Source organism: Nannospalax galili, unplaced genomic scaffold (genome assembly GCF_000622305.1).
Source record: "Nannospalax galili isolate Female #2095 unplaced genomic scaffold, S.galili_v1.0 scaffold336, whole genome shotgun sequence".
Taxonomy (NCBI): domain Eukaryota; kingdom Metazoa; phylum Chordata; class Mammalia; order Rodentia; family Spalacidae; genus Nannospalax; species Nannospalax galili.
The window spans coordinates 6,722,656-6,741,925 of NW_008343385.1; the positions used below are offsets into that span (position 1 = coordinate 6,722,656).

At 40.8% G+C, this 19,270-nt stretch overlaps 2 protein-coding genes and 1 non-coding gene across 3 annotated transcripts in view; 1 reads left to right on the forward strand and 2 right to left on the reverse strand.

Annotated features, from left to right (window-relative positions):
- The window catches only part of Socs4 (suppressor of cytokine signaling 4), a 21,178-nt gene extending 14,000 nt beyond the window's left edge, over window positions 1-7,178 (reverse strand). The window contains exon 1 of the mRNA XM_008839540.3: window positions 6,898-7,178. The gene's annotated coding sequence lies outside the window, so the exon portion shown is untranslated. The remainder of the gene's footprint in view (window positions 1-6,897) is intronic.
- Window positions 7,179-7,303: 125 nt separating this feature from the next.
- Window positions 7,304-19,270, forward strand: part of Wdhd1 (WD repeat and HMG-box DNA binding protein 1) — a 72,179-nt gene continuing 60,212 nt past the window's right edge. The window contains exons 1-5 of the mRNA XM_008839541.3: window positions 7,304-7,640; window positions 13,899-14,010; window positions 16,352-16,503; window positions 17,409-17,520; window positions 17,690-17,740. Coding sequence (XP_008837763.1) covers window positions 7,564-7,640; window positions 13,899-14,010; window positions 16,352-16,503; window positions 17,409-17,520; window positions 17,690-17,740 — 504 coding nt within the window. The 5' untranslated portion in view covers window positions 7,304-7,563. The remainder of the gene's footprint in view (window positions 7,641-13,898; window positions 14,011-16,351; window positions 16,504-17,408; window positions 17,521-17,689; window positions 17,741-19,270) is intronic.
- LOC115071449 lies at window positions 10,704-10,836 on the reverse strand. Its single transcript, XR_003850536.1, has one exon. It is a non-coding gene; the product is annotated as a small nucleolar RNA SNORA51 (small nucleolar RNA).

Consider the following 19,270-nt stretch of genomic DNA (forward strand, 5'->3'; position numbering starts at 1 on the left):
AGAAAGAATACGCAAAGTTGTTCAGGAAAAAGTGATGGGGAGATATGGGAGGAGTTGGAAGAGAGGGAGCAGGCGTGGATTTGATCAAAACACCTTATATGCAGGTATGAAATTCTCAATAAATTTTTTTATACTCGAAAAAAAGACAGAAGATACAGCAATAATAAGTAAAATGCTATCAAGAGGAGAGACAACCAAAATGAGGATGTTTTTGGAATTAAAGATATTATTTCTGAAATATTCAATAAAAGAATAGGAGGATAAATGGAGCAAATGGAAAAAAATAAGTCAAGACAGATAGAAAAGTCAAGAGAAATAGAAAATCAATACAGGCCTTTCATAGAAAACAACAAAAATGGAGGGGAGAAATTACCAAAGAAAGGATATTAGAAAACTTCCCAGGGAACATATGGAGTCATTTTTGGTTTAGATTGTTTTACTACTGTAGAATTGAAATACAGCCAATTATGATACTTAAAACAATTTTTGCCCTCAGAACCAAAGGACAAGTGCTTCCATATTGAAAGAGGCTGCCTCTGCCTCCTGAGTGCTGGGATTAAAGGGGTGAACCACCATGCCTGGCATTATTCTTATTTTTTAAGTGTATGAGTGTATTGCCTGCATGTGTATAAACGCACCCACATCCTGTAATGCCCACAGAGTCCAGAAGAAGGCACCAGATCCCCTGGAACTGGAGTTGCAGACAGTTGTTAGCTGCCATGTGGGTGCTGGAAATCAAACTTGAGTCCTCTGCAAGAGCAACCAGTGCTCTTAACCACTGAGCCATGTCTCCAGCCCCCTGATAGTAGGATTTAAAATCAAACTTTGTATAGAGGAAGAGAAACAAAAATGGGTGGGTGGCTTTACCACCAATCTTGGCACAGTACAAAAATCAAAGATAGGCATCTGAGAGATGCCTAAGCTCTTCGATAGTTGCAAAGAAACTTTTTTTCTCTCCTTTCCCTTTTCTTTTTTAAAGAGGAGCAAAGAAGAAGAACAAAACAAAATGAAACAAAAAAAGGAGCAAAGAATCATTTGGGAGAAACTGCTTTAGTTCCTGATTCAATATTAATTTTTTATGAAGGGAGCTATGTCACACACACTCCCTGGGGAGTAAACAATGACATTTAAAAAAAGGTCATTATTTCTTAATGAGCAAGAGGCAAATGTTTAAAAAGCAAGTTTATACAAGAGCCACTTCAAGAAAGCAAGTTCCAAGATTCAGTAGTCCTTTGATCATAGGACTCACCACCAATTCAAATGACAATAATGACAAAAATGAATGCCCATGTGCCAATTTCATTAACAAAACATTTAAATAGTTTAATAAGTCTGGAAAGGTAATTTTAACTCAAGTTCTACAGAAAAAAAATTAAAACCTAATAATAAAAGGGTTAAACATTATCTGGAAAATTAACTTGTATTCTCTATAAAGCTAGATAATTGAGCATATTACATAAAGGTATGTATATACACACATAAATCACTCATTGAACTACTGTTCTAGTTTGCTTTCTACTGCTATGATAAAAATACTGACCAGACCAACTTGGGTTTATTTTGGCTTATAGCACAGTCTTTCATCCAGGGAAGCCAGGAGCTCAAGCAGGAACCTGGGAACCTGTTGGCAGAAACTGAAACACAGACCATGGAGGAGTGCTGCTTACTGGCTTACTGCCCTGGCCTGTGCTCAGCCTGCTTTCTTTCTTTCTTGTTTTAAAAATATTTTATTTATTATTTTTATTTTGTGTGCATGAGTGTATTCCCTCCATGTGTGTAAGTGCACCCGTGTCATATAATGCCCATGGAAGTCAGAAGGCGGCGTTGGATTCCCCCGGAACTGGAGTTACAGATGGTTGTTAGCCACCATGTGGGTGCTGGGAATCAAACCTGTGTCCTCTGCAAGAGCAGTCAGTTCTCTTAACTGCTGAGCCATCTCTCCAGTCCCATCAGCCTGCTTTCTTATACAACACAGGACCACTGTACCCAGGGGTGGCACCACCCACTGTGATCTGAGTCCTCCCACATCACTCAACAGTCAAGACAATGCCCCATAGACATGGCCACAGGCCAATCCAATGGAGGAAATTCCTCAGCTGAGGGTCCCTCTACCCAGGTGTGTTAAGTTGACAACTGAAGTTATCCAGCAAAACTACTCATGTAGTTGTGGATGAGCACACAACTCAATGCTGTGGATTTATATTTAAGACCAGAATTCAAATAAGTACTAAAATGAAATAAATTTGATGATCCAAAGAGTAACTCAATATATTAAACAAAAAATTCACAAACACGGGGCTGGAGAGATGGCTCAATGGTTAAGAGCGCTAACTGCACTCACAAAGGACCTGGGTTTGATTCCTAGCACCCACATGGCAGCCAACAACTGTCTGAAACTCCAGTTCCTATGGAATCAGAGGCTATCTTCTGACATCCTCTGGCATTGCATGATATGGGTACCCTTAGACACGTGAAGGCAATATGCTCACACCCATAAAATAAAAATAACAAATAAATTTAAAAAAAAAAAGAATTCACAAATAATTATTTAGATAGCAATTCAGCCCTGGGACCTTTCCTACCAAATCTGTGATTCTAAGTTTTACCTACTAGCATCTGCCCCCAAGTTCCATGAAAGCACTCAGATCATATTTAAGTTGGATGCTAGAGAAAGATTTAGGCTTTACAAATGCCAATTTACTGGATAGCAGACAACAGAGGAACTCCTTGGAACATACATCAAAAAGAAATGAAAATGAGCTGTACATATGAAGAAAAAAATTGAACTAAAAAAGCTTTTCATTACATATTAATTTTCCAGTAGATGTTTAAAGTATATCCTTTAAAGAATTAGCCAGGATTCACAAGATTTAACTGGATGATAATTTAAAAAGGAAAAAAGGGGCTCAGCAGTTAAGAACACTGACTACTCTTGCAGAAGACCTGGTTTGAGTCCTAGCATCCACTTAGCAGTTAACAACCATCTGTAACTCCAGTTTCAGGGAATCTGACACCCTCTTCTGACCTCCACAAGTACTGCACGACATGGGTGCACACATACACATGCAGGCAATACATTCATACACATAAGATAAAAATTAATAACACATTTAAAAAAATAAAAAGGAATGCTGGGCATGGTAGCTCATGCCTTTAATCCCAGCACTCAGGAGGCAGAGGCAAGCGGATCTCTCTGAGTTCAGGGCCAGCCTGGTCTACAAAGTAAGTTCCCAGGCCATCTGGGGCTACAGGGAAACCTTTTCTCAAAAAAAAACCAAAAAAAAAAACCAAAAAAAAAAAAAAAAACCCAATAAAATAAAATAAAAATAAATAAATAAATAAAAAGGAGCTAGGCATGGCGGTGCATGCCTTTAATCCCAGCACCTGAGAGGCAGAGGCAGAGGCAGGTGGATCGCTGTGAGTTCAAGTCCAGCTTGGTCTACATTGTAAGTTCCAGGCCAGCTGGAACCTTGTCTCAAAAAAAAAAAATAAATAAAATAAAGAGGAAAAAACCCCCGAAATGTTAACATAGTTAATAGGCAGTTGTGAGCCACCACACTTGGGTGTTAGGAACTGAACTTGGGTCCTCTGCGAGAGCAGTAAGTGTTCAACTGCTGAGAAATCCTCCAAGTGGTATTAAAGTTGGTTTAGTACCACTGCCTCTAAATTTGTAGCCCTATACCCATAGATCAACACTGTTCTCAGACCTTATCGAGAGGTTTCTTTGTGCAGTGGAAGGTGGTTAATGTGGAAACTCACAATCGACCAAAGTGCAGAGAACAACATCTATATGAATATGATCAAAATATACTGTATGGGGGCTGGAGAGATGGTTCAGTGGTTAAGAACACTAACTGTTCTTGCAGAAGACCCGAGTTTTTCAAATCCCAGCACCCACAGGGCAGCTAACAACTGTCCATAAGTCTAGTTCCAGGGGATTCGACAGCCCCTTCTGTCCTCCGCAGTCATTGCACAACACAGGTGCACTTACCTACATGCAGGCAATATATGCATACACATAAAACAAAAATAAATAAAATATTAAAAAAATACTGTATGAAATTCTCAAAGAATTAATAAAGGTATATTTAAAACATTGATAAAAATCTGTCTTGCTATGGTAAAAGTCAATCTAGTAGACAGTGTAACCAAAGAATCAAATACTGGCAGTTTTTAGCTAGAGGAATGGTGTGGCTATGAGCAGAGGAACTTTTATTGTGCTCCTTTCTATGCCTTACTGGGTTTATACAAGGATTACTTACTTCCCCCCAAAATACATTATCAACTTCCATGATACAGAGAGATAAAATCTTCAGATATCTAACATGTCCTCAATGAAAAAATGTGATTTTTTCAGTACTTTGCTCTCTTTACTTACTGTCACCCTATCTTCCATAGAATTGATGACATTTACATCAAGTAAATATTCTATTAAAACGACATTTTAGGAGTTGGAGATATTTCTCAGCAGTTGAACACACTGCTCTTGCAGAGAACCCAAATTCAGTTCCTAGCACCCAAGTGTGGCTCACAACTGCCTATAACTACAACTCCACGGGATGTGACTCCCTCCTCTGGTCTTTGTGGACACTGCACTGACATGCACAAACCCTGCCCACCCACATACACATACTAAAAATAAAAAAGAAAATTATAAATTAAAAAAAAAAAAACTCTTCCATAAGGCGACACTAAGTCTCTTAGAAAAACGTAAAGATTATATGACTATATAAATACCATCTTTGACAGAATGCTAATAACCCAAATGCCCTTGAGACAAACAGTATTTGTGAGTCTCAGGGTACTAATGTAGTCACAGCGGAGCAAACCAACCTTTACTGAAACTGAATTGTCGATTTTGGCATTGTTTTCACTTAGTTCATTTAGCTACCCCGAATGAATATGAGATATGCACTGTTGATGATGAATAATTCATTTGAAAAATTTTGATATCCATATCAGAGATAGAGCTCTACTGGTTTACCTTTTAAAGTTATATTATCTTAAATAACTGGACAATTTTGCAATACAGTACTTTACACAAGTTTCATTACTGCACTATTGTTCTGTACATACTGCTTGAAAATCAGTTTCTCTCAACAGGGTCATGAACTTGCTGAAGGTAGCATTAGCAGTTTTGTAGCCATCTGACTGAAGCAAAAGGAATTCTGAAAACATTATACTACCAAAAGCAAAAGGACACATTTTTAATATTTGAAAAATGTTACAGGCTAATCCCCACTTTAAAGAAAACCACTAAACACCCAGAGTACCCAATTAACATTAGACATTAATAACAGTTTTACACATCTATGAGTATGTTCTAAGTGCTTTACTAATTTGGTAGAAGTATCATCTTAATTTTAGAGATGAGGGATGTAACATTCAGGAAAGTAAAGACACACTCAAGATCATACCATAGGTTAGAGTTAAAATTAAAAACTAGGACTGTTCAAACCCTCAAGCTTAAGCTCATTCATATGTGTGAAATCTGCAAAGGAAATGTTTCTTTAACCTATGAATCACATGGCTTGATTGCTATGACACAGAGAACTGACAGGTGTACTGACACCATTCATAGTTTTAAAATCACATGTTATATAGATACTATGTCTAAAGTATTTACAGCTATAACTCTTGTTCCTATTTGCGGGTTTTTAAATGTTGAGCTCTGAAAAGTATTAGAGATATCATCATTTATTTAAGACAGAAATGATTAGTTCAAATTGAACCCCACACTATACCTGATATTCAGCTACTTGCACAAAAATCATAAATTGGTTCATCCAAAAAAATTGAATAATTGCAAAATTAAGCTAAGTTACTCAGAAAACATCATCTTAGGTACCCTTACCTCTTGTGGGAAAAAACACTCGGTTATTACTCCCTCTCCCAAAATAACCTCCAAATTCTTTTTATACCAATCACCCCTCCTTTTCATTTACATACAATCTCAGTGTCTAGCAAGCCCAGCTGGAATTGTAGTACTTAAGACACTTCACAGAATAACACCACAGCAAGAGCACCACGTTTTGCTTAACTGCGTTTGCAACTTTTCAGAAGGGAACTAGACTGAAGAAGTCTATCTCTCTACCACGGAAAAATGTCTCAACTGATAAAAATAAGTCTGACTGAAACTGAAAGGTGTGTACCACAAGCCCCGGAGAAATTTCCAAAGACAAATGTTGATAAAACTATCATTGTTTTTTTTTTTTTAATTTTTAAATTTGTATGTGAGTGTACTGACTGTAGACGTAAAGTGCATCCGTGTTGTGCAGTGCTGAAGAGATCAGAACAGACCGTGGGATTCCCCTGGAACTGGAGCTACTGACGGCCTTGTGCTGGAAATCTAACCCAGGTCCTCTGCAAGAGCAGCCAGTGCTCTTAAGAACCGCTGAGCCGTCTCTTCAGCTCCTCACTGCTGAATTTTCATCAGAAACCAGCTTACTAATACAGAGAACGTGAAGACAAAAGTATAAACCTGACGGCCAAGACCTTACTCAGCAGACTGCATGGATGAAAGATTCAACAACTAAACTCAACAACAGAATTTAGTTGCAACTCTTCATTTTTGGATGTAGATACGCACTTCAGTAAACTCTGGGTGGATCCTGAATACGAAACCCGAGTTACTCTCTTAAGGATTATCTGGCTAGAGTTGCAATAAACAAGAATTAATCCTTTATCACTACAGAAACCACAAAGTGAGGGCACGAAGGATCCAAGAAAGGCTTGACAAGGTCTCGCTTTTCCCTCTAAAGATGTGTCTCTGTGTCCCTCAAAGGGGCTGGGACCGGGGCAAAGACCCGGATGTGGTCGCCCGGGAGGCGCGCCTGGAATGGTAGGCACAAGACCTCGGCCGGCACAGTCGACAGCGACCACCCTTCCCCCACTCACCTCCCTGAGTGCAGCTTAACTGGGGCTGTCCGCGGAGCAGCCGCCATCACCGCCTCCATCACCCGGCGCTCGCAAGTGCGGAAACGAGGCCCGGCCACTCCCGCTGCTCGAGAAGCACCGCAAGGCGGACGCCTTTCTGTCAGCCCCCGCCCCTGCTGGGCGCTCGATGCCCGCGTCAGACTCGGAAGCCACAGCCTCCGCCTGCTTCCCAGGCGCCACCGCCACTTCCGTGTTCAGCTCCCTTCTTCTCTTCCAGGACGGCCCCAGCAGCTGCCTCTTTTCTTTCCAGCGGCGCCCGCGGCTGACGCCAACACCCCGCGACCTGGGTCGGGACCTGTGCTGGGCGTGGGCGGGCCGCGCACGCGCAGCGCAGAGAGAGCGTCGGAGCGCGGGAAGCGGCTCCGCGCGGGGGATCCCACCTCTTCCTTCCTCGGACGCTCGGGCTAGGTAGGGCACCGGCTAGGTCCTGGTTCGCGTCGCCCGAGTCTTCCGAGAAGCGTGGCGCCTTCCTGGCCTACCGTGTGACTGACCCTCCGCTGTATCCTGCTGCTGTCCCTCAGGTGAGGGAAGCCGGGCTGCAGAGCCTGCAGAGCACGACCTTCCCGGCTGCCTCCTGACTTTCCTCCTTAATCCTTTGAAGACCGTTCCAGGTAGGGAAGGGGAACGATGCCGGCCACGCAGAAGCCCATGAGATACGGACATACAGAAGGACACACGGACGTCTGTTTTGATGATTCTGGAAGGTAAGGTTCTGTGTAAAGGAGAAAGAACGACTCGGGCGTAAATATCTGAAAATATTTACTGCATCTGCAGTCAGCTGAAAATGACATTCAGAGAGAGAATGAATGAATGAATGAATGAGAGTGTTGGAATCTAAATAGGACCGTGTATTTCGTTAGACCTGCTTGCTTCAGACTGTCATGGTAATTTCAGTACTCCAGAAAAGTCATCTTATTTCGAGAGGAGTGAGCCCCTTTCGTTCACATTTTCGTTTTCTTGGTCGCATTCTTTCTATGAGCGCAATACATAGTGCTTGTCAAATTCAGTGGTCCACCATTCAGTTTGGTATAGTAGCCTCCATTGGCTTTAATGATCATCTATCTCTCTTTGCTGTTTTCTTTTCACTTTCCCTCCCTCCGTTCTCCATTTTAACTTTCTGAGTTTACAAAACTGATTTCTGTTAGATTCCTAAACGGTAATGTTTTCCTAGGGTTATTCTTTATTTTTTTCAAATGCCATTTATTTTTCCAAATGCCATTCCTGTGGCTTCCACTGCCCCGCCTCGGTTCATCTTGATTCATTGAAAAAAATTGTGCATCTGCCCTGCTGGGGGCTAGAGATACAGCAATGCCAACAAGCCCTGACTGTTATGTTGAGGTTCATGGAATGACTGGGAAGGTAAGGCAGGGAGTGACATAAGACCTTCTAGTTTTATTAAGGAGACTTTTGGAGTCGGGGAGGCTGTGGAGATGGCTCTGCAAGTAAAACTCCTTCCTGCCTAGCAAGTGTGAGGACCAAGAGTTCAAATGGTCCTATAATCCCAGCCCTTGGGAGATGGAAGCAGGGGATCCCCAGAACTGGCTGGCTGAACTGGTGAGCTCTGGGTTCAATGAGAGACCCTGCCTCAGAATATAAGGCAGAGAGAGATGGAAAAAGACACCTGGCATTCATCTCTGGGCTCCAGATGCGCACACTTGCTCATGCGCACAAATAATCTTGTTTTTGTCCCAAAAGCAGTGGGAAGGTATTACAGGTTTGAAGCAGAGAACAGTTATTAATACTCTCTTGGGTTTTTTTTGGGGGGGGGGATTTACTTTTACTTTATGTGTATGAGTGTTTTGTCTGCGTGTATGTAAGCGCACCCACGTGGTGCAGTGCCCAGAGATGCCAGAAGATGGCCACCGAATCCCCTGGAACTGGAGTTACAGGTGGTTGTTAGCTGCCATGTGAGTGCTGGGAACTGAACCTGGGTCCTCTGCAGGAGCAGCCAGTGCTCTTAATTGCTGAGCCATTTGACTATCCCTAGACTCATGTTTTTGAGAAGGTGCATGAAGAATGAATTAGAAAAGGAAGTAAAGGGAGTGGATATAGGCTTTTTTTTTTTTTTTTTTTTTTTTTTTTTTGGTCTTTTTGAGATGGAGTCTCTAGTGGGGCTGACCTGGAACCCACTATGTAGACCAGGCTGGCCTTGAATTCACAGAGATCCACCTGCCTCTGCCTCCCGAGTGCTGGGACTCAAGGTGTGTGCCACCACGCCTGGTGGTTATAGGCTTTTAGGAGGTGCTTTGATAGAATAATGGAAAACGTATGCTGGAGTGGGCATGGGTATGGAGAAAATAGGTGAAGTCAACAGAGTGGTTCAGATATTAAGGATGGAGAGGACGATGTCAGGGATAACATCTGCATTTCTGGATACTACAGTTGAGGAAATGATGCTGTCATTTGTAGGTATTGGAAATATATGATTCTTGTAGAAGAGCATATTTTAGAGGAGGAACGGAGTGGAGCTTGAGTTTGCTTTTGGGCAAGGTTGGTAGGACTTCTTTGAGATACTTGATTAGAGATGTAAAGAAAAGTTGGAAAAAAGAGTCTCAGCCTCAGAAAAATGTGAGCTAGAGATAGACATACACATCTTTGCCTGATGTCTTCAGAATTTAGGATTGAAGTCCTCGCTAGGAACATAAATGTGGATATGTGTCAGCACACACACACACACACACACACACACACACATTAAATGTTTCTAATTTAGATGAAATGAACTGGGGGGAATGAATGTAGTAAAAAAAAGAGGTTCAAGATTAGATCGAAGCATTTAGAGATCATGTTAGTGCAGGATCCACCTAAGGAGACTTAGGGATGCCTAGAAAAGTAGAGAACGGGCTGGAGAGATGGCTCAGTGATATTAAGAGCACTGACTGCTCTTGCAGAGGATCTGGGTTTGATTTCCAGCACCTACATTGTAGCTTACAACTGTTTATAGCCCCAGTTCCAGGGGATTCAATGGCTTCTTCTGACCTACTTAGGCACAACATGGGTACACTTACATACATGCAGGCAATACACTCATACACATAAAACAAAAATAACAAATAAAATTTAAAAAAAGAAAAATAGAGAACAAAAGACAAAGGATATTTAGAAACCAAACAAACTTTTAAAGAGGTGGGAATAACTATGTCAAGTGTTTTTGATGGGCCAAATGGGAGATTGAAATTTTACTATTTAAATTTAACAACATGTATACAATTGATGATCTTGGGTAAGTTTTATGGAGTAGGAAGAATTGAAATCCTTGTTGGATTGGATTCAAGAGAATGGAAGGGGAGGATGACGTTCTCAAAGAAAGTGACTGAATGGAATGTGGGGTCAGGAAAGGTTTTTGTTTTAAGGTGAGAAATCGCTCATATCACAGCATGTATGTGAGTGGAGTGAGAAATTGATATTATACTAGAAGGAGGAATTATCGGATGCCCCTGAGTAGGTCAAAAAGGCCAGGATCTCAAGGGGTAGAAATTGGCTAAAGATGGGAGCATGGTCAAATTTACAAGGGAAGTAAATGTTCAGTTAGGTGGAATGGAGAGTAATGTGGTCAGTTACAGTAGATTCCTTTTGTCTTCTGGGTAAAGTTGGAAGCAAAGTCAGTTGAGAGTAGGGGACAGTAGAAGTTTGGAGGAAGAGGAGTTGGTATGAGATAACGATTAGGAGAAAGGGAAAGTTGAATGGACTGGGGATATGTACTTGGATTGATAGGCAGCACTAACAGCTTACTTTCGGTTAGAATGATTTTTTTCTTTTTTTTCAATCCATGTCTCCTCATTCACAATACAGACCAGGCATAGTGGCCTGGGCTGGGGTGTATATGGGGCAGGTTTGCTGTGCCTCCTCTTTCTATACAGTCAGTGTAAAACCACAGCCTGTGGTAAGCACCAGGAGGCCGGGTTAGAATGAATTTAAAGTGAGCCCAGATAGCTTCATTGTATGTTCTCCAACTGTGTTTAGCTCTGATGGTGCAAACTTAATAGTAAGGAGAAAGTTTAGTGCTGACATTGTGTTAAGTATGACAAAGTGACAGAGGGCCAGAGAGTGCTGAGGACAGATATTAAAGACAGACTGTAATCTAGGACAGGTTAGAAAGGATTCGAGAATTTGAAGAGAGTAAGAGACACTGAAAAGGAACCTTGGCTAGGTGTGATGATGCATACCTTTAATCCCAGCACTCTGTAGGCAGAGGCAGGTGGATCTCTCCAAGTTCGAGGGCAGCCTAGTCTACATAGTGAGTTCCAGGTCAACCAGTGTTGCATGGTGAGACCCTGTTTCCAAAATGAGTAAATTAACAAATAAATAAATAAATAAATTGTGGCTTCTATGACAGTAAAAAATCGAGGGGCTAGAGAGAGGCTCTGCAGAGGACTTGGTTTCAGTTCCCTGCATCCATGTATTGGCTCACAGTCTTCTGGAGCTTCAGTTCCAGGAGACCTGACACCCTCTTCTGGCCTCCAAGGGCGCAAGATAGATACATGGTGCACATATTTACTTTTTAATTTATTTTATTTTATTTATTTTTTGTTTTATGTGTATGAGTGTATTGCCTACATGTATGTAACTACACCTGTGTCGTGCAGTTTCTGTGGAAATCAGAAGAAGGCATTGGATTCCCCTGGAACTGGAGTTACGGACGGTTGTTAGCTGTCATGTGGGTGCTGGGACTCGAACCTGGGTCCTCTGCAAGAGCAGTCAGTGCTCTTAAACACTGAGCCATCTCTCCAGCCCCATGGTGGACATATTTACATGCAAGCAAAATATTCATCTGCTACCGGTTTTCCTATCTAAATCAGGTAGAAGGGAGTCTACACTCCTTACTCTGGTATTAAGTTTATTCAAATAAGATGACCTCAGTCTTTATTTTCTTTTTCATTTCCTGGATTGTGTTTGCCAAGTAAAGTCCCAATGCTGTTCTAACTGTGTATTTTGATTCCTGTGTTTGAAACCGCTCTTGGCAATCAGTCTCAACATAGATTTTGATTATCTTATACATGCATATAATGTAATCTGATTACTCTCTTGCCCTACTCTCTCATCTCCCTCCCACCGATGTCATTCTCCCTTCCTCCCTAATAATCCCCTTTCTAGATTCATGACTTTTGGTTTGGTTTTGTGACCTGCCTAGTTTAACCAGGGCCATTTGTGACCACTGAATTGGGACTATCCATTGGTGTCTGGTGGAGTCTCCAGTAGGTACGCAACTAAGGCAATGGCTTCTCCTCTCCCTGAATCTATCTATGGTAAATAGTTCAGCAGTGGAGGACAGGACCCCCTGAGCCTCTCCTCCTTCCATGTGTGGCTGTTGAGGGCCCATTCTAATGCAGACCCAGTACAACAATTGCAACATTTGCTGTGAGTTCATGATTAAAATGGCTATATCTTGCCCAGAAGATGGCATTTTGCAGGCCTTTCTCCCATCCTCTGGCGCTTACATTCTTTCTGCTCCTTCTTCTGGATATTCCCTAAACCTTTGAGGGGAGGTGTACTTGTCATGTTTAGGGCTGTACATTCAGCCATCACTTACTGTCAGTCCCTGTGCAGCCACAAGTCTCTGTATTCACTGCCATTCACTGCAAAGAGAGGCTTCTCTAAGGCGGAGAGTAGCTTTTGTCTATGGGTATAAGCATAGATGTTTAGAAGGCAGTTTGAGGCTATGTCATTTTAGCTAAGCAGCAGTACTAAGTTCCTTCCTAGCCCCATGGGGTTTTGAATGGGTTTACAGTACCAGGCATGAGTTCCTGTGGAGTAGGCTTCAAATTCAACTAGAGTGGTTGGTTACCCTTAGAACCATCATATTACTATTGCACAAGTGACTCCATCTTATCCAGGAGGTTGGTGTCCTAGGCAGAATCTCATATCGCACAAGCTGGCGTCAAACTTACTATGTAGCTGAGACTGTACTTGAACTGATCTTCCTCCCTCTGTTGGGATTATAGTTGTATGCCACCACACCTGGCTAAATACTTTTCTTACGGTTCCTTTTGCTTTCCCATTTGGGAATTAATCATTTTCTTCTGCACATTGTTTATTCATATTCCTTCCTTCTTTTGCTCCCTTTTCTTTTTTCCTTTTTATATTTTCTGCCATTTGCCCTATGCTGTTTTTTTAAAAGCTGTTTTGTATACACAGATTGAACGAAAGCACTTGGAAGATGAGAGATTCAAAAACAAGTTTTTTATTTGTGTTTTTGTTTTTGTTTTTTTGAGATGAGTTCCCTGTAGCCCCAGCTGGACTCACTGTGTAGACCAGGCTGGTCTTGATCTCACAGAGATGTGTATACTTCTGTCTCCTGAGTGCTGGAATTAAGGGTGTGAACCATTACACCTTTAAAGACAAGTTATAACAGATGCAGATAGCTGTTTTAATCATTGTCTTTGGGTAATTGAGCTCATATATTCATTCATAAAACATTTGTTAAAGTTTTGTGTATATCAGAGGTTGCTTGGTGCTAGGGATACAGTGGTGAGTAAGGCCTTGTATATGTTCATCTTTCTTTTAAAAAATATTTTTTAGTGTGTGTATGAGTGTATTGCCTACATTTATGTAAGTGGTGAAGTGCACCACTGTCGTGCATTGTGTGTGGAGGTCGGAAGAGGGTGGGGGCTCCCCTGGAACTGGAGCTATGGACAGTTGTTAGCTGCCATGTGGGTACTGGGAATTGAACCCAGGTCCTCTGCAAGAGCAGCCAGTGCTCTTAACTGCTGAGCCATCTCTCCAGCCCCCATTGTTCTCTTATATTATTATTACTAAGAAATAATTTTATGCCAAGCAAGACCTGTAGAGAATGTTGAACTCATCTGCATTTTATAGATAGCTAGCAGTCTGTGATTGATGTTTATTTGAAAAAAAAAATGAGAAAATATTCACTATTATCCTGATTTTGTTTGAAAAAATATGAAGGTAGTATTCTATTCCTGAAACTGGGTGACATTTTAATGTGAGTACTTCCTTCACAGTTGTATTGTGACTTGTGGAAGTGATGGTGATGTGAGAATTTGGGAAGACTTGGACGATGATGATCCTAAGTCCATTAATGTGGGAGAAAAGGCATTTTCATGTGCTTTGAAGGTAGGAAGAATTATATCAATTGATGAGAAATGATGCTGGCATGTGACTTTTATGCTTGAGTGAAAATATTTTTTATAGAAGTTTTGTATATAGATGTATCTTCTCTTTTTTTCTTCCAGGTTGTGTTGTGTTTTGTTTTGTTTCTTTTTTTCTTTATTTTTAATTTTATGTGTATGAGTGTTGCCTGCATGTAAGTACAGCCATGCATGCAATTCCTGAAGAAGCCAGAAGAGGGCATTGGATCCCTTGGAGCTGGAGTTATGGACACTTGTTAGCCACCATGTCCGTACTGGGAACTTAACCCAGGTCTCTTGCAATAGCAGCCAGTGCTCTTAACTGCTGAGCCATCTCTCTAGCCCTGTTAGTTTCTTGAAACAGTCTTATGTAGCTCAGGCTGGCCTTGAACTCCCTATGTAGCCAAGGATGACCTTGAACTTCTGATCCTTCATCCTCTAGCTCCTAAGTACTAAGATTACAGGTGTACACCACCATGCCTGGTTTATGCAGTGCTGGTGATCAAACCCAGATTTTGTGTATGCTAGGTAAGCACTTTAACAATTGAATTACATACCAGCCCATTATCACTGTAAAACAAAAGTTGGAACCAGTTGAAGGGATTCTCAATAGAAATTTTATAAATTTCGGTAGAGCCATAAGATGGAATATCATCCAACTACTAAAAAAAGATAGGTCATATATCTACACCTGAAAAGATGTTCATAAGTTGAAAGATTTTTAAAAGTTGCATTGCAGTCTCTGTAGTGAAATATTTATTGTTTTCCTAAAATGCCTATGTATTTGCATAGGTTTAGAAAAAGCTAAAATGACATAACCTCAGAATGTTAATAGAAATTATTTCATATGGGTAGAAAATTCCTTCTTTGCTCAGGACACACTTTTTTATATTGTTTTTTTCTCCGATGATGATGATGGTGATGATGATGATGATGGTGATGGTGTATTGCTTTCTTATGTTAGTTTCCTAGTGCTTCTGTTACAGATTACTATAAACTCGATGGCTTAAAGCACCAGAGCATTATTGCTGCCTCATCTTCTGAAATTAAGGTGGCAACAGAATGGCTCTTCCCCAGCCTCTGTTCCAGAACTGTCTACTAGGATTTGGATGTGACAATCCTCAGCATTCTTTGGCCTTAGACATATCACTCCGTTTCAAAAATGTGGTAGTCTGCTTTTAGATTTTATCCTGTTCCAAAAAGGTATAATTTCATTGTAGAAACAGGGCCATGTTATAGTAGCCCTGTCTTCTGATGTCATCCTTCCTCACAAGCTCTCATGAGTCTCCTTATTTTTATGACATTTGGCATCCTTTTTTAAAAAAGCTTTTTTTTAAAATTTCATAGATAGAACATTTCCCACTCAAATCCAGATCCTTCCCCCATCCATGCCTCCCCCATCCCCCCACCAAACCCTGTGCACTCTGCCATACATGCTGAGTCCTATTCATTCAGGTGTTTGTACCCAAATGTCCTTCAGTGTAAATGTGTCCACTGGAATCTAGTCAGCCCATCCAGTGGTTGTATGTAAGTCACACTCTCCCTCACCCAGACAGCAATCAATGTCAAATAGTTCTCAGTATAGTGCTGGCCCACCACCTGTTTCTCACCTCCCCTTTGGGTCCTTGTTTAATTGAGCTGACATGGGTCCTTCGCTCGACACCACCACTGCCACAGTCTCACATGAGCAAGCCTTCAGTGGCCTGGAAGCCTCCACTTCCCTGTGTTTATGAACCAGCCCTGGCTCTTACAATCTTTCCATCTCCTCTTCCGCTGTGGTCCCTGAGCTGTGGGTGGATAAGGTTCCATACAGGAGTCCCATCCTATACCCTACAGTCTCTTATTCTCCAAAACTTGGCCAATGTGGCTTTCTGTGTGCGTTGTACTCTGCTGTACAAGGAAGCCTCACTGGTGAGAGTTGAGGGGTACATTAGCCCTCTCTCTACCCTTTATTCTGCTGTGTTCCATGAGCCTTAGTTGTAGGGATTTGACTGCAGATATGTCACCTAGTAGTGGACATCTCCCAGACATGTTCTTTGGACATTTGGCATCCTTAAAAAATAACTTAATTATATTAAAATTACAGGTTAAAAAGTTATATAAAAATTACAGGCTAGAATTGGCTGGTGGAGTTAGAGTTTTTTTCCTAAAGCTAGGAATATTTTCTTATAAAGTTTACTTAAAGAAACTTGTAAACTGGTAAGTTTTCTCTTTGCATGAACTACATTTATAAGGCCTGTGTTTTTAAGGAACTTTTTCATTCTGGAGGTACTATCAGCTGCTTAGTAGGATTTATTATGCCAGTGTGTCTTTCTTTTTTCTTTTAGAATGGGAAATTGGTCACTGCAGTTTCTAACAATACTGTTCAAGTCCACACATTTCCTGAAGGCGTTCCAGATGGCATATTGACTCGATTCACTACCAATGTAAACCATGTGGTCTTTAATAAGGATGGTACTAAGATCGCTGCTGGATCAAGGTAGAGTTTTGTGATCGTGGAAAGAGAGATCATGGTAGAAAGCAAAAGCTTCATTCCTTTCAGGGTAATGTTTTTAGGACTCTTGTCTACTTTTATTTGTTGTTGGCAGGTCTTTTATCTAATAAAAGTTTTTGAGGATTTTTAAAAATTAAATATGTTATTTTACAATCTTCTCAGTAAATGCTGAAAAGGATCAGAGAAAAGTGATAGCTTGTTACAAATTTTAAAAATTATATTAGGGGCCAGATGTGGTGGCACACACCATTATTCCCAGCACTTGGGAAGCAGAGGCAGAGGCAAGCAGATCTCTGTGAGTTCAAGGGTAGCCTGTTATATAGAGGGAATTCCAGGCTAGTCAGGGCTGCGTAGTAAGACTCTGTCTCAAAAAAAGAAAAGGTAGAACCCAGATCAGGATTTTCTTAGAATCTCTTGGTGCTCATTTTTTGTAGGAAAAATACAAAATAATTGAATTACTGAGATGGAGTAAAATGTGTAGTGCCTTTAAAAAATGGTTGTGGGTGCAATTAGATAAGCAATAACAGAAGCTTAGAAGTACCTACAGAAACCATTTAGAGCACTTAGGAGGCAGAGGCAGGGGGATCTCTGAGATTGAGGGTAACCTAATCTATATAGTGAGTTTCAGGCTAACTGAAGACTCTGTCTTTAAAAAAAAAAACAACAAAGAAGCTATTTAGGTAGTACTTGTATTTTCATAAGATAAGCACTTTTGACTTACATTTTCACCATTTTAATTGAGCACAATGAAAGGGTAAGTTACTAAATTTGGGTGCGAAAATTTTCAAGTTGCTATAAATAATTACAGCATTCACACATGGCTTTGAAATACGTAAGTGTGCTGTAGGGAGGCTCTCATTTGTTCATATGATTACTCTTCCTGTTCACAGCGATTTTCTGGTCAAAGTGGTGGAAGTGATGGATAACAGCCAACAGAAAACATTTAGAGGACATGATGCCCCTGTTTTAAGTCTGTCTTTCGATCCTAAGGACATCTTTCTGGTAATTTTTTCCTTCCTTTTTGGTTTTCCTGAATGGGTTTAAAAGCATGAAAGAATTGGCAGAAAAATTTACCTTGTTGGTAAAAGGTTATTTGTTTGAATTATTGGAACCAGTTTCTCTGTGGTGTTATGATTGTAGTTATAGAGAAGTATACTGTTTATTTCTGCAGGCATCAGCTAGCTGTGATGGAACTGTCAGAGTGTGGGACATTTCAGATCAGGTAAACTACTAAAACATTTTTCCCATGTCTTTCATATATTGGGTGTTACATATTGGGCCAAAGTAGTTATTTATCTTTATAGTCTTTATAGTTTGTTTCTTTGAGTGGCATTAAGGTGCTATTTTTACTATTCTAGAATAATCTGTAAACATAAACATATCAAACACTAATCGCTTTTACACCTAGTCATAAGGGGAACTATGGATTTGTATTATTATTATTATTATTTGTCATTTGAGTCAGGGTTCCAGCTGTTCTGGAACTCACTATGTAGACCAGGCTGGCCTTGAACTCACAGAGCTCCACCTGCCTTTGCCTCCTAAGTGCTGGACTTTAATTTTTAAGCTTGGTATCATGCTGGGGTTTAATTTTTAAGCTTTCTAAATCAAAGGGGTAATTCAGTCATGGGTCTTTTGTTAGATGTTGCTGATAGAAAACTAAACAAGACAAAGACCATATTTGGCTTTGGAGAGTTACATATACAACTTTCTTTAACCCAGGCTGGTATAGATTTTAAATACAATATAAAGAAATTATCTCTTACCAGGTGTGATGGTGCATGCCTTTAATCCCAGCACTCAGGAGGCAGAGGCAGGTGGGTCTCTGTGAGTTCAAGGCCAGCTTGGTCTACATAGTGAATTCTAGGCCAGCTGGGACTACAGGGAGACCCTGTCTCAAAAAGACCAAAAATAAATAAAAAGAAAAATAAAAAAGAAATGCTCTCCAGACTGGCAGAGGAATAATTAAGTCTTCCTGAGGTAATCAGAGTGGGTTTGACATTAGTAGAGATAATGTGACTGGTAAGAAAAATATCCTTCACAGATAGGCTTTAACCACAGTTCCTTCCCTTATTCTTGAACTATTTAGGTCTGATTTAACTTTTTTTTTTTTTGACACAGGGTCTCCTTGTAGCCCCAGCTGTCCTTGAACTCATTTTGTAGACCAGGCTTGATCTCAGAGATCTGCCTGCCTCTGCTTCTCTGTAGTAGGATTAAAGGCCTGTACTACCACACCCTGCAATACCTTAACATTTTATGGCAGACCTTGCAAGTTTTATTTTTGCCAACACATTGAAATTTTTATGTTGAGGGTCTTTTCTGGGTATCTGCTTATTCGGTAAATACAGTGTTTGCTTAATGTGCATAGAAAATATTCTTATTTAAGATCTGTACTCCTTTGAGGCCAGCCTGGTCTCCATAGTGAATCCATGCCAGCTGTGGCTACAGGGAGACCCTGTCTCAAAAAGACTAAGAAAAAAAAAGATTTGTACTCTTGCTGGGCATGGTGGTACACACCTTTGATCCCAGCACTTGGGAGGCAGAGATAGGCAGAAATCTGTGACTTTAAGGCTAGCCTGGTCTACATAGCCAGTTCCAGACCAGCTTGGGCTACAGGGAGACCCTATCTCAAAAAGACAAAAAAGAAAAGAAAAAAAAAGATTTGTACTCTCAAATATCTGAAGGACTTAAAATATATGGGCAAGCCGGGTGTGGTGGTGCATGCCTGTAGTCCCAGCACTTGGGAGGCAGA